This window comes from Sphaeramia orbicularis, chromosome 1, assembly GCF_902148855.1.
Source record: "Sphaeramia orbicularis chromosome 1, fSphaOr1.1, whole genome shotgun sequence".
Classification (NCBI taxonomy): domain Eukaryota; kingdom Metazoa; phylum Chordata; class Actinopteri; order Kurtiformes; family Apogonidae; genus Sphaeramia; species Sphaeramia orbicularis.
The window spans coordinates 21,705,707-21,720,636 of record NC_043957.1 but is presented as its reverse complement, the minus strand read 5'-3'; the positions used below and the strand labels follow the sequence as shown (position 1 = coordinate 21,720,636).

General features: G+C 37.5%; 1 protein-coding gene across 1 annotated transcript; it reads right to left on the bottom strand.

Annotated features, from left to right (window-relative positions):
- Positions 1-260: 260 nt before the first annotated feature.
- Positions 261-13,869, bottom strand: LOC115426913 (monocyte to macrophage differentiation factor 2-like). Its single transcript, XM_030145174.1, has 7 exons — positions 13,641-13,869; positions 8,006-8,087; positions 7,603-7,763; positions 7,425-7,499; positions 6,562-6,663; positions 5,714-5,783; positions 261-5,346 (listed from the first exon to the last, which is right to left on the bottom strand). The coding sequence occupies exons 1-7, from the start codon at positions 13,652-13,654 to the stop codon at positions 5,143-5,145; spliced, it is 708 nt and encodes a 235-aa protein (XP_030001034.1). The 5' UTR covers positions 13,655-13,869; the 3' UTR covers positions 261-5,142.
- Positions 13,870-14,930: the final 1,061 nt, after the last annotated feature.

The window sequence follows — 14,930 nt, the reverse complement described above, 5'->3', positions numbered from 1 at the left end:
ACCTAATCTTTTGCATAGAAACAACAGAAACATGCATATGTCTCTTAAAAATCGATGAGTTCTTTTTTTTTTTTCCCCAAACTTTTAAAAGGCACTGTAGATATAAGAACTGTTTGGTATAAAAAGAATGCAGCTAATGCATTGTATGCTGGACCTTTTGGTAAATCCAATTTGCAGACCCTGTCCCTTTAACAACACAGTTTAAAGGAGTGTATTCTTTTTTGAAAAAAGCAAAATAATAAAGTGTTGACTCAAGAAACAGACTGCATGAAAAAGCTTTTTTATTATAATAAAAATAGAAAAGATAAAAGCATTGTTGGCATCATATAGGCTTATCACAGCACAAAAGCACCACAGACACAATAACCAATAAGAAACTATAGAGAGAGATATGGGATAATATAATCAGTCTTTTAGAAAGCATCTTAGGATAAAAGAAGACACCAGCAGCACTGAGAACAGAGTCAGCAGCTCCACAATCACAGAGCATCTATAAACAATGTACAGAGGGTCCATGAAGGCCTCGTGGAGAGTTTAGAAAACCACAGAACTCTTTACAAAACCAAGTGAGAACTGAAAGTCTGGAATGAGACAAAGATTTGTATCAAGACAAGACAGACACACATTATATCTTCAAATACTTTATCTCCACTTTGCTAAACCTTCGTGTGCTCTAAAAAATGGCTGTGATAAGACACACAGAGTTTTCCAAAAACAGTAAAACCTAAACTTTTTGGTGCGTCCCAGATGATCGAGTACGAACTAAAAGTACAAATACCGTAAAGGACTTCTGAATGTGAATACATTGGCAGAGATTCACGCTGAATGTTTGTGTCCACAGTTTGAAAAATATTATTTCCAGCCAGCTGTGATATACATTATTTTTTAACAACTCTCCTGAATTAAAAATGGCACCATCATTAATTACAATTAGTAATGATGGTTGTCAACGAGATATCTTTGGAATTGAATAAATTAATTTGGTGTAGTTTCCCTGTAAACAAGAGAAGTATTAATACAAATCTGGATTTCCATCTTTTATTTTGTTGTTGGACCTGTCAGTATAACTCTGCATTCATATGCTGGTTATTAAATGTAACTTTGTTTTTTGTTACTGTGGCAGTGTTGGATGAAAAGTGGAAAAACGTGTAAACTTGTGCTAAAATAATACATTTTTGGTGAAGATCTATATCCAGGAATCTATGGATTCATTTTTTCAGTACATGTAACTGAATTACCATAAAATATTTTAAGATAACACGATGAATTTGACCAACCCCCATTTCCTCATGCAGCAAAGTACATACAACAAAACCTGGTATTTCTCCTTAATTCTCAATCACAGTGTATTTTTATGCAGATCTAGATGAAAATTTATAGAATTCTGCAGCACATTTAGAGGCTCGTGAATCCTTGATGATATTCTACATTATGGAATCAGATTTGTGTCAATATAATCAAACAAAAGTAATTAAATATGAAATAAAAATGAGAATTTCAGAAAGAATAAAACTCACTGAAACAAAAAAGTAATCTCAGACTTAAAATTTATAACATGTATGATGGTCTTTTACTGTACTTTTTTTTTTTTTACGTTTACAGTCTCTGCTTCCTTTTAATTGATTTCACTGTGCTTCCTGATTGTATTTACATGGACCCTGATATTCCACTAATAACTGGAATATCAGAATAAAAACACCTCATTCAGAACAGACAGTTTTCAGCTGGAATCAAACTGGTGGTGTAATCTGTTGATAATATTACCTACTGTATGTAAACACTGACAGACTCTGCCTCTCTAAGATGCTCTTTTTATACCCGATCATATTACCGACCTCCTAATTTCCTTTTTTTTTGTTGTAAAATATTCCACTAGCTGTTTCTTTTTAGTGCCAATCACTTTTCCAGTTTTTTGTTGCCATCATCCCCTTTACTGTCGACAGGGTCAATATTACCTTTTTTTTCTTAATATGGCAGATTTTCTATGAAACATTTGATACATTTTCTATGTCCTAATGCAAATAAAATAATTTATTTTTTTATAAAATTTACATAATCATTGTGTTCAGTTTTTATTTACATTTTCCTAATTATTTTGGAATTAGGGTTGTAGATTTCATTGACACTGACTCATATATCTACATAATCTAGGGTATATTTGATTTTTCAGGTACATTTTCATTGGTACTGGGATCTGATCGTATCATTTAATAATCTCTCTGTTTTCCATATGGATATAATAAAACTAGAGTGTCTTTTATGAGTGAACAACAAGCCCAGATATTTAGAAAAACATCCATATTACTGTCAACTGGGCAGTGATTCTATCCTTTCTCTTTCTGTGTATGTTTGACCCACACATTATTCTTCACTTTATTCTATCTAAAAAAAAAAACAAAACATTTACATACTTTTGTTTGATATTTCAATAATTTTGTTTGTTAATACTGACATAAATGTGATTCCATACTAATTTGTTATTATCTATAAACACATCTGCTGCTACTATTTTTTGTAACTGCATGGAAGCTGTTTCCTGTTCAGCTATTTTATAAACATTACCTATATGTAAAGCTTGCAGAAAACTTTTAGAATTCCTACCCTATTTGGAAATGTGTAAATAAGCAAGTGAAAGCAGCTTCACAGCTATTCGATCTTTTTTTTTTTTTTTTTTTCTTTTGTAGCTGCTGCTGGCACCCAAACAACCAGAGCGGCTTTAGTGGTCCTTGAATGTGGCTTCACAGGCTCATAGGCCCATAATGATCCAGATCCTGAGAGACAGACAGCAGTTCATAGATGTAAAACAGGAGCAGCGATTCAAGACATGAAGTTTGACCTTTTGGCCATCAAGCCACATGTATCATATTACACAAGCTGTCCAATATACTGTGTGCCACGACATACAGTTTAACACTAAGAGAGTACATACATATTTCAAATATATTTTTTTATGTGTTCAAGGTACATGCGTTCACGTGTAAACATAGACTCAGCCGATCAGAGGCTTTGGATTCATGGGAGTCAGAGAGTATAGGATACGTACAAACACACATATACACACATACGCACACACACACCTGAGATGCCTTAATATTGGGTCAGATTGTTCAACAATACTATAGCTTCAGTTTCCTTTCAAGTGTGAGACGTGTATGGTAGTAGTGTGCTATCAGTTGTGGCAGTAAATCAGTCTTGTGGCAGTGCTGAATCAGACAGTGGTTTTCCCCTCTGAGGTTCAAACATGTAGCTTTAACAGACTATTAAAATGGATCTCATTCATTTACAAAGGCGATGGTTTAGATAATGGCATTTAGCTAACACTGTAAACACAGTAGAAGAAAATATAGATGAGTTCAACATATATATCATTGATAAATATATGTATGTAGATATATATTTATATATATATATATACTGTATAAATGGCACTGATGACATCTTCAGTTACTAAAACTAACAACAGTAAACTATTAGAATTCAGTAATAATGCTTGACCTACTTTTTCTAATAAAAGTGGAAGCACGCAGGTGAAGTCATCAAGACTAAATCCATGAATATTTGTATGTTCAATATTAAAAGAGGAAGAAAAATAATTCTACAGTCATGCTTGATCTGCAAATCACAGTAAAACACTGACTGAAGCAACCGTTTTTTAAACCATATAGTGTACTACAGTGTAGATAGCACAACTAATAACAACAACAGTGATAATACTATTTAGCACTCAGAATTAGAATAGTAAATTACTGATGTTGCAACTTCCTAACCATAATCAATCCAAAACAACACTTTCTGTATATGACACTATCAATATTGTAAAGGTACAATATGTAAGATTTAAGTTTAACTCAGGTTTGTGTGGTTGTCTGTCGTTTGTTGATGTTAGTGGACTCCTTTTGTAAGAAAAAGATGGTCCACTGAATAATGATTTTGTTTTTCAATGTCACTTAGGATTCTTTGCTTTCCCACCCCTTTAGTAGACTAACCCAGATTCCTGTTTGTTCCAATGAGGTGTGAACACGATCACAGATAATGATCAATTATTTCATTCAAGTCATTTCAGTAAATATTGAACCCATTTCTCACAAACCATGAACACTACGAACATAGATACTGACCTATTAACTACCTTAACCTGCTTATTTAAACCTGTCACACTTCCTCATTTTTTAAGGTTTGCTATGATCCATTCATACAGTGGAACTTATGTGTAAAATCTTCACTTATTTTACATATTGTACTTTTAAAATCATCTGTTAAAAGTAATAATGATCATGAGGACAGCTAATTGTAAACATTGTCTTCTTTTTGACAATAAGACAATGCCCTCAATTCAGCTTCTGAACACTGAATCTGAATGTGCACCACATAGAGAGAAATCTCCATTTTACCCCTGATTATCAAAAACAAAAACCAGCACTACTGCAAAAGATAACTTGAAATGAACCGAAATTTTAAAAAAACAAAAAAAAACAGCTATGTCCCAGTTCACAGGCTGCATCCTTTAAAGTGCAGATTCAACCCAGTGGGCCAACAGGGATAACTTAATAAAAGGTCTCCTCCAAAAGCAGCTTTCATTTAGTCCTGATGTGAAAAACATCTTTGTTTTTGCTTTAAAATTTTCATAAAATCTAGTATATGTAGGTCTTTCTGAAGTTCTCAGATGTCTTCATCAACTCATAAAGTCAGGAAATATAATACAATCACATCATGTGTAACAGGTATTTGATTCAACACTGTTGACTGTTGACCTGGATATGACGGGAATCACAGGATGGTATAGATGAAAACAAATGGATACATTTTCCATGAACCCAGTAAAACTGCAGTTCCATCATATTCTTAAAACATAAAACTCAAATTTCAACTGTAAATTTGGGTTTTGTCAAACCTGCCTGAGTTTTACCAAAGTTTCTGAAGTGTCTGGGGACAATTTCCTGCTGATAAAAATGTAAACATACAATTTACGAGGTTGTGCGGATCACCTGAATGCACCATCTGTCTCTGTCTATGAGGAGGAGGATCAGCCCACTGGTCTTCAGTTCTCTAAAGGAAGCAGCCCCTGAACTGAGACACATCCCATTCCACCTCCTCGAAGTCACCCAAGCACAGGAGGCACCTCCTGTGATGTCAGTGCTGATGTCATCTGGAGGTCTGGACCTGATTGGACGGCTGGGCATACAGGTACTTCCAGATGGCGTAGTAATGTATGGCTGCTCCCATCGCCACAAACAGGTGCCAGATAGCATGAGCGAATGGGACGATACCATCACTTTTGAAGAAAACCATCCCAAGACAGTAGCAGGCTCCACCCACCAGCAGCTCACATAGCCCGGACTGCTCTGGCTAGGACGCACAAGACACATTTTGATATATCTGTGGCTTATTTATTCAAATAGTCTCTATTATTTACATTGCATCAGTTTGTACAGAAAATGTGACATTTCTTCTTAAAGCATAAGTCTTAATTAACCAGGACTGGGTGGCACCAATAAAAATTAATTTAATCCAAGATTTGCTGTGATCAAAACTGAACAAAACCTGGATTATAACGAGTAAATCCACATTTCTGTGCGTGTCTGAGTTCTTTAACATAATGAGACCAATGTTGGTAACTTTAAGTTCTCTGTTACCTCTTATAGTAGATATGAAGTGACCATGAGGTGACACTGACCTGCATAGAACAAAGACAAGAGAAAAAGACTGGGCTCACCATGGAGAGGATGACCAAGGCAGGAAAAACCCCCATCACCGTGTAGCAGATCAGCTCCATTATCTTATACCTGACACACACAGAGGATGTGAGCATGAGCACTACGTCATCTACAATAATAACTTTATGACGGGTTAGAAAATGATGCCAAAATCAGTAGCTGCTACCATTTGATGAAACATAAACAAACCTACTTCACCTGCCTGTAATATGAATCACATTCAAGTGTGTCTACATGTTGAACCAACACTATGGAAATAAAACTATAGGGAACTAAATCATCAAACTTTAACTTGTGTATTAACTAGATTATTTCTGTCGAGATTATTAGTCTACCATATAGTTGCAGGGAGTTAATTAGGTTGCTAGTTTAGTCAGTTCACATTGGACAGAGCACCAAAACAGCAAAATAAAGTATCTGAGTGACAGAAAGAGTGTGAAATAAAAACAAAAAAACCTGTAAAATAATTGTATTTGTCAGGCAGACTGGAATTCCATCAGCCCCTACTTTGATATGATGATGCTAATAACTGATTAGTAATGACATAACAGTTGTTTGTCATAGTATTTGAGCTTTTACTGAGTGATTTCTGTTCAATTTAAGTCATTTAATTGGAAAAAAGTTTATTTTCACCACTGGTGAAATTGGATTCTAGTCTATTTTCTCCCTAAAAGGCATGGGGACATGACACTGGTCCAAAATGACCACATATTATAAGCACAATAATGTTTTTATCAATAAAAAAGTAAAAGGGTTGTGTCGTGGTCTGGATCTATCAGACACTATCAGTTCCTTCGTCATGATATGGGACATGGATATGAAATGGATGTTTCATTTATTTACTGACCTCTCATGGAAAAAGAAGACATAGGTGGTTCCAAAAGAGGCCATGACCCATACCAGCCAGCGCATGTGACAGGCCCATGGGCCCAGCTCTCGGAGATTCAGCCTGAGGACACACAAGCAGAAAGACATAAGTACAAATACAGTGGTGGAAAAAAGCTTTTGGAGACCCTATGTACTAGTGATATATGACATTAAGAGCCACTCCTCAGTCACTGAACCTCTCTGCAGACCCCTCACATCCCAGACACAATCTGTTCAAATGTCTCCCATTACAGAACTCTGGACACAAAAACCCCTTTACCCCCTGCAGTCACTAAATACCAAACTGTGACAGTATATACTTCATGTATATTTGCACTATATGTACTATTGCCCTTTCATACTGCACTACTGTTTTTTTTTGGTATTTCCCCTGTTTGTGCAAATTTGTTCTGTTTACTATTTGTACAGATTGGTAAAAATTCTTAGTCTTTATTCTATATTTTACAGATACACTGATTCTAAAATGCACAAGAGCTAAAGTTAATACCAAACTTCCAAAACAAACAATAAAGCTAATTTTGAAGTCTTCCAAGTATTGTTCCATTCTCCAAACCCACATGCTCTCTTCTGTAAGTACATTGTTCCATCGAAGTCAAAACTGGATGTTTCAGCTGATAATGAAACACATCCAGGACATGACATGTTGAAACTGTCAAGAATTTAGTTTGTTTGTGTCTGTCTGGTGCATTTGATGATTTTTCTGCAAATATTTCATTATAATATTTGAGATTGTGTAAAATTTTAGGAGTGTCCAAAAAGTTTTTTCAAAGACTCTATCTACAAACTGTCCTCACACTTCCAGAAGCAGACTATTGCATTTACCACGGGGCGTAGGATGCAGCAATGAAGAAATAGATCACCATCCTGTCACACATGTGGAAACACTGCTCCACAGATCTGAGGAAAGACAACAAGAAGCCTCGTGACCACTGAGTGACACAGTTTATACATGCAGTATCTGTCTGCGTGGTGGATGGGAGGTCAGTGTGTGCGTTTGTACCGTAGGTGGCTCTTCTTCCAGGCCACAGTGTGGAACAGGGTGGAGATGATGAAGAGCGAGCTGAGCCCTGCCCCATACACCCAGGCTGACACTCGCTCCCATTGGTCCTCCGAATGGAAGTGCAACACGGAGCTGCCCAGCAGGCTGGGGATTATCCATAACTAAAATATTCAGAACATGAATGAAAGATGAGACACAAACAGAGGAAAGCAACACATAGAGTGAACTGATATCACATGCATCACTCAAGAGTTTAAAGAGCCCACTGTCGCTCATCAGTTACATAAGGCTCTCACTAAGTATGCACAGTTATTGGGTTTGTTGTGCACTGGTGTGTGCGTGTGTGTGTGTGTGTGTGTGTGTGTGTGTGTGTGTGTGTGTGTGTGTGTGTGTGTGTATTCACCGCATGCGTAGCACAGTTGGCAGCATGCTCATACTCTGTGGGCTGGTATCTCTTATTCGGAGGAACACGATTGTTCATAAACCTGAAATAAACACATAAGATCATATATCAACTGATTCTCAAACTATACTGGTACAGTTTTTGGTAAATACATTCATAAAAAAGCAGATTCAGTACATAAAAGCACCAGATCTCAGATTAAGATTTCAAACATAACCACACTTTCATTCAGTTTCAGAAAAAAAAGGAATTTATTTAGAGACTGGTGATGATCAAAAGTGTAGTGATATCATTGAACTGCCTGTGCTTTGTTCATTTTTTATAGTAGCAAGTCAACCTTCTTCTTCTTTTCCTTTGGGGCTATTCCCTTCAGGGGTCGCCACAGCAAATCATCTTCTTCCATTTAATCGTATCCTCTGCATCCTCGTCTCTCACATCAACTACCGTCATGTCCTCTTTCAGTACATCCATAAATCTGGTCTTGGGTGTTCCTCTAGACCAGGGGTGTCAAACTCAGATCCTCGAGGGCCGGTATCCTGCATGTTTTAGATGTTTCCCTCTTCCAGCACACCTGACGGTCATTATCAGGCTTCTGCAGAGCTTGATGATAGGCTAATCATTTGAATCAGGTGTGTTAATTGTTTAACATTTGTAAATACATCAAACTTCACCACCCCATTTCCTATACATAAAATACATAAAATTCACCTCTAACACTGATTATTTTACCAACATATTTCTCATCGTACACTTTTACATACACATATATACTGTAACAGTAAATCAGGTTTTCTGTGGAGCTTCCAGGTCAATGTGGGGAGGACCTACGCTTTACATGTTCCACATTTTCTCTGTGCACTCCATGCATTGTTGGACTCGTACTAGTTCTGGTCTTGCCTAGTTTCTTGATTCACTCTGGTCATGATTTGCTCTGTTGTGATGCTCTTGACTCCTGTACATACAACTAGAGCTGAACATAAATGAACACCACATTAATTGTTACTATTGATTTCTAACTGTAACACAATTTGTCACAATAACGCATCACTTTTCAGCATTTTTTTCTTAACATCCTAAAAACATTTTAAGCACCTTTCATATTCAAACCCAAATGTCTGTTGGTGGTGCTTTTCGTTTCACCCCACCCTGTCTTTTTGCTTAGCAACGCTGGATCATGCTTCAACTTGTTGCCATGACAGCTGTTGCCTGGCAGCAGTGGGTAACCACGTACTAACTGAAGCAGAGGTTTGTCCTGATGATGTCTTTCATAAACAGCTAACATATTGATATGCTTCAACACAGCTCGCACACAGACTTGAATATACACTCAGGTTTCCTCCTTTGAACACAGACGCTCTGCACTGAAACCCACATAAACACGAAGAGCTGAGGAGGTAGCACTCCATCAGTGATGTCACTGTTGTCATGGAAACCACCGAACAGGGATTGTCTTTTTTTCCAGAGCAGAAAACTCCTCATTTCTTTCATCTTTCTTTCTCATCTCTTCCCCCTCCTGTTCCCTGGCAATGTCTGTTCTCCACTGGCTGCTGATTGAATTAACACGCAGCACGGCAAATGGACAAAGACATCCATGCAAACACACAAACAGACACACACACACATCATACACAAACACGCAAAGACACTCACAAGCCACAACCCCTCCCTGTTTTTGTGCTGCATCTTGCAGAGCCAGATTTCATAAGAGACCTAGATTTAGTGATGTCTTTGTCTCTTTTATACACACTCCCTAAATCCCGCAAGAAATGTGTGTATGTGTTGTGTGACTATTAGATAATCGCACACATATCCACTCACATGGGTAACAATCTATGGCAACAAGAAACAGGCTGAATTCAGAGGGAATCCCACGGAAATTAAAAATTCATACACCTGAATAACTGGGCACAAGAAGCTGTTATATATACTCGATGATGTTTCAGCCAAAGGCAGAAACACTAGAGACTTCCTGATGTTTATTATTTCATTAGGAATTTAATATTAAATCTAAGCATACCTGTCAAATATTCCCAGAGGATGAGGGGACATTCCTGTTTAAACCCAAAGATGCTCAATGGGAAAGATATAACAGAGAAAAGCTGGCGCAAGAATAAATTCAGCCATTAGCCATCATTAGTTAATTCAATTAATGCATCACCAGAACTGTTTTTTTTTTATTATTATTGATTAATTGATTTAATAAGTGAAACAGTCCCAGTAGTGTGAGCTTTTTTCAGGACTATGTTTTGTGTTGTTGTGATACAGTGTAAAATACAGAGGAACATGGCATTTTCTTTCTCCAAACATTCATTAGAGCAGGCTTGATCAATGGACAGAAATTGTTGGCAATTAAATTATAATAATAGTAATATTTTTGTTTACTTTTAAAGGTTGAACATGTAAGATTCATCCATATATGGTGGAAGCACAACAATTACCTTGGTGGCGCTAAATTCCTTCATTCTCTTTCTGGATTTAGGCATGTGAACAGCAAACTGGACGTAAGTAACACAACAACTGAAAATGTACCATAGTCCTTAAGATAAGACATAGAAAAGTAAGGACATAAGACATAATCATTGTAGACATTAGGTTTGTGCCAGTGTTTAGAGGAGCAGAAAGGAGAAGTTTTGATGGAGCATAAGGATTTTTGCTTAAAAAAAAAAAAACTGACCCGAGTCCTCCACATATAAGTCAAGGTAGAGCCTGTTATCATGGCTGTAGGAAACTGATACAGTCACTGGATTAGAAATAGGAGTTAGATGGTGTCAGTAAACCGCTATTACCATAATAATTCACTGAGCTAAATTTGACGAATTAATGACCTTTGCCTAAAATTACCAAACATGTCACTCTACAAGAACCATAGGCTCAGTCATAACCTGTTCCTTACTACCAACCTGTAATTAGTGACACTTTATTTTACTGACCTTTAGTTTTTTAATCAGTGACCTCTGGCTACCAAAATATAGTCAATGTTTGAAGTGAATATTAGTGCCACATTTTAGTGCATTCTTTCACGCAGTTTCCATATTATGACATAATAAACATAAAGACAACTGACAGAAAAACCTTCTACATACATTTAACAAATATACAAATAGTTTCTGACAATTAGAGCAAAGTGATGAGGCATGTTTTGTAAAACTATCATTCACACTTTCTGCACGCGAAGAGAGTAGACACCTTGAAGAATTCAGAAATGCATCATATGTTGGGTGATTCTGTTCAAATTGAATGTGATAACAAAGTAAAACTACAAAAACTATGGAAATGTATGTGAATTCAGCCTTCATGTGACGATTCATCTATTAGCGATAGGGCTGAATTATTGAGTCTTTACTAATAAAGGGTTGAAATATTCTGCAATCATTTGTGATGACACATTTACTCTGTAAACTCTCTGTAGGTCATCTGCACAAATAAAGTTTTACCCTCTTACAAATAATCCCAATAGTCACTACCTGTAGCCCTAGTTGTAGCATTTGATACAAGTGAACAAGTCAAAGCAGACACAGGAACAGACACAAATCCATGTCACATGATGACAAACATGAAAACGAGGTCTTGACAAATGAGTGTCTTCTACATTTAGTTCCTTGAGACTCTGCTTTCAGAGCGACACTCTTCCAGAGCTATTAATACTGGCTGACCCAGCCCAAAAACACACCCTCCTGTCCCACATTAAGAGGCTTCTTCACACCGTGTCCAACACTTGGCCTCACTCACACTGTGACTGACTGTGTGTTTTAGTGTGTGTATGTTGGTGCCAGGCCCGGCAGGCTTGGCCGGGTCATTAATGACTTTATCAAGCTGGCTGATAATTAGCAGGCCAGAGGCCAGGCAGAAAACCCACTCTAAGTGGACAGAGAGGAGCGCAGCAGTGGAAACATCATGAGAACTCATGCACATGGAGGAAGGGCAGAGGCAAAGTGGCGTCTGTCTCAGCTGTTGAACCGTGAAGACCACAACCTCAGGGTGAACATCAATTAATGTTAAAGCCCAGTTTATGCCAAGGAAACGTCATCTGCAGAGAGAAATATAAGCCTTTCCTGATGGATGAATCAATTAATCCATTACTTGCTTAACAGAACTTACCCTGGAACCATTCTGGTGATAAATTAATGATTCAGTTGATCAGTAAACAACACTACTGCTGGTTTTCTGATTGTTTCAAACTTAATATATTGGATTTTTGGTTTATTAATTTTGCAGATTTAACCACGGATCAACATGCTTTCTGGTCAGTGACGATACAGAGCATGAATCTGGAATCTTCTAAACCAGGGGGAAAACAAAAAAAAGCAATTATCAGGCCCCGTCTGCTCTGGGAAACTGTGAAATCCATTTTTGTTTTACTATTTTCAGTTATTTAAAATAGGTTGGGAGACTAAAATTATTATTACCTCAGTGCATCTGTTGGATTTATTTTTTCTACCGTGTTGGCCAAAAATATTTCAGTGTTTTACTGTTTTAGTTATTTGTACTCGTACTATATCAACGTTTCATCATTAGCATCATTTTGATTATTTATGATTTCTTTGGCTTTCACTGAGGGTCAAAAGTCAGCCTCTGAACCCGAAAGAAATATTGCTTATTGATTTGACATTTAATATTGTAATTAGTAATAGTGACTGATATGAGTTTATCAATACCATCCAGACCTTAAAAGAAAAGAATCAATAGTTACATATATTTCATTAAAGACCATTCACCTATGAAAAATAATAGAAAAGCCAACAAGAGGAATGTACAGCTCTTTTAAGATAAAAACAAAACACTATAATAGGAAAGCACACAAGATAAAGCAGCAAAATTTGCATATGTTTGGACTTAATTCTGTATGGAGCATATAAAGGCAGTGACAAATGACTATTTTCTTGATTCATTTATCTATATAATGTTAGAAGATGGTCTAAAATGCTGTATGATATTCAGGTTACTGACATAAAGGAAGAAAGACAATGAAATAATCCAAATTAAGAAGCTGGAATCAAAAAATTTCAAATGCTTTCCTCAAAAATGACATAAACCACCAGTTAACAGTTGATTAATCAAATAATCCCTGCAGATCTGGAGTTGTATTCGTGAAACATATATTCTATAAACCCCAAAATGCAAATGTGACATCGATCGATGACTTCCCAGACATCAAGCTGCTTTCCATATTTGATTTTCTCCAACATTTAAGGAGGTTTTGCTGAGAGTCATGAAGAAATATTATGAGTTAAAATGTCTAAGTTGAGTCTGTGCTGCCTGTGATGACAGTCTGGGCCCAGATAAAACTGTCTCCTATAAGAAAGTCCAAGTGTTTAAGTGGAGCGAGGCAGCCTGAGGACGAGAAGGATGTGACTGTGTGTCCTATCATGGCAGAAGAAGAAGACAACAAGATGAAGAGGAAGGAACAGACAGGTGTGTTCTTCATCATGAGAAATTAGAGCATCATTTGTAAATGACAGCCAGCTCACTAACACTCCCATCCTCCTCTTCATCATCATCATCATCATCATCACCATCAGCATCATCATTAACACAATCAGGCAGTAATGTGTCAGATGTGTCTAATGTATGTGCAGTTCATCTTTTCCATCTTATTACCAGCTCTGTGGAATGAAAAAAACATGATTCCACCTACCTTACAAGATTCATTTAGTGTAAATAAGCAACAGTTGACAGCAGACAGACAGTATGGCCAAAGCCTGGATCTCCTCCGCGGATTTCGGCTCAAATCTGCACCGGGATCAGTCAACCAAACGGATGGAAACGACGCCGTTTCAGCCCAGAGCCAGCCGTCGTCGTGTCGTCCTCATCTCAAGCAGCACCGGGGGACGGATGCATCCCGAGCCAGCTGCCAGCCTCCTGCCTCCAGAGGATCCAGTCCGGAAGTGTGGGCGTCCGTCGGGGGGTGAGGAGGTCTGAGGAGGGGGTGGGGGGTGGGTAAGGGGGCAACCCGGGTTTTCCTGCTGCTGTCGGTCGGTGGTCTTTCCCTGCTGCTGCTGGGGGTCCTGATGCTGGTTCATTCAGGAGGCTTGTTTTCCATCACCGGGAGCTGCCACATCATTTTCCGAGCCTCTGATTCATGACTGAGGACGGATGCGATGATTAGACATTCAGCTGCAGTTCCGAGTTTCACCTCTAGATGGAGGTAGAGGCGTGGATTTGGAAAACCATAATGATACTAGTCTACTTTTTTTTCATGACTGCCTCAATGACTGAATGTTTTATTATATTTACATTTTTTTCTGCATGACAAATAATAAAAAAAATGTATCCTTTTATATAAAAGATATATACTACAAACAAAAATTTAAGGATATATATATATTTTTTTTTTTTTTTTGGTCATTGTTTTTGTCATTTTTGCCATTTGTGAATAATACTAGAAGCACTCGGAGAGCGCAGACCTCCGCCAAGGCTGATCAGTGCCCCCCCCCCCCCCCCCCCCATGGCCCCCCCCACCCCCGATCACCACCAAAATTTAATCATTTCTTCCTTATCCCATTTCCAACAAACCCTGAAAATTTCATCCAAATCTGTCCATAACTTTTTGAGTTATGTTGCACACTAACGGACAGACAGACAGACAGACAGACAGACAAACAAACCCTGGCAAAAACATAACCTCCTTGGCGGAGGTAACTATGTCTGGTTATTAACCCTTTCATGCATGAATTATGAGAACCTTAGTCAAGTTTTTTTCCTGAGTGTTTTTATTCCTATTTAAGCATGAAAAAAATCAATGTAATTGACTTTTTTTTTTTTTTAACCCTTTCATACATACTGGTCACTACAGTGGACAGTTCTTCTCTAGCTGTTCTCTTGTACAGGGTGGGGAAGCAAAATTTACAATATTTTGAGGCAGGGATTGAAAGACAGTGTATGACCAATTAGTTTATTGAAAGTCATGAGAATTTATTTGCCACAA

Excerpts from the sequence above, each read along its gene's own strand:
- LOC115426913 (XM_030145174.1), bottom strand. Across the intron at positions 6,664-7,424 it reads GCTGCATCCTACGCCCCGTG|GCTGAATCTCCGAGAGCTGG; the intron begins GTAAATGCAATA and ends GTGTGTCCTCAG. Across the intron at positions 5,347-5,713 it reads CCTTGGTCATCCTCTCCATG|CCAGAGCAGTCCGGGCTATG; the intron begins GTGAGCCCAGTC and ends TGTGCGTCCTAG.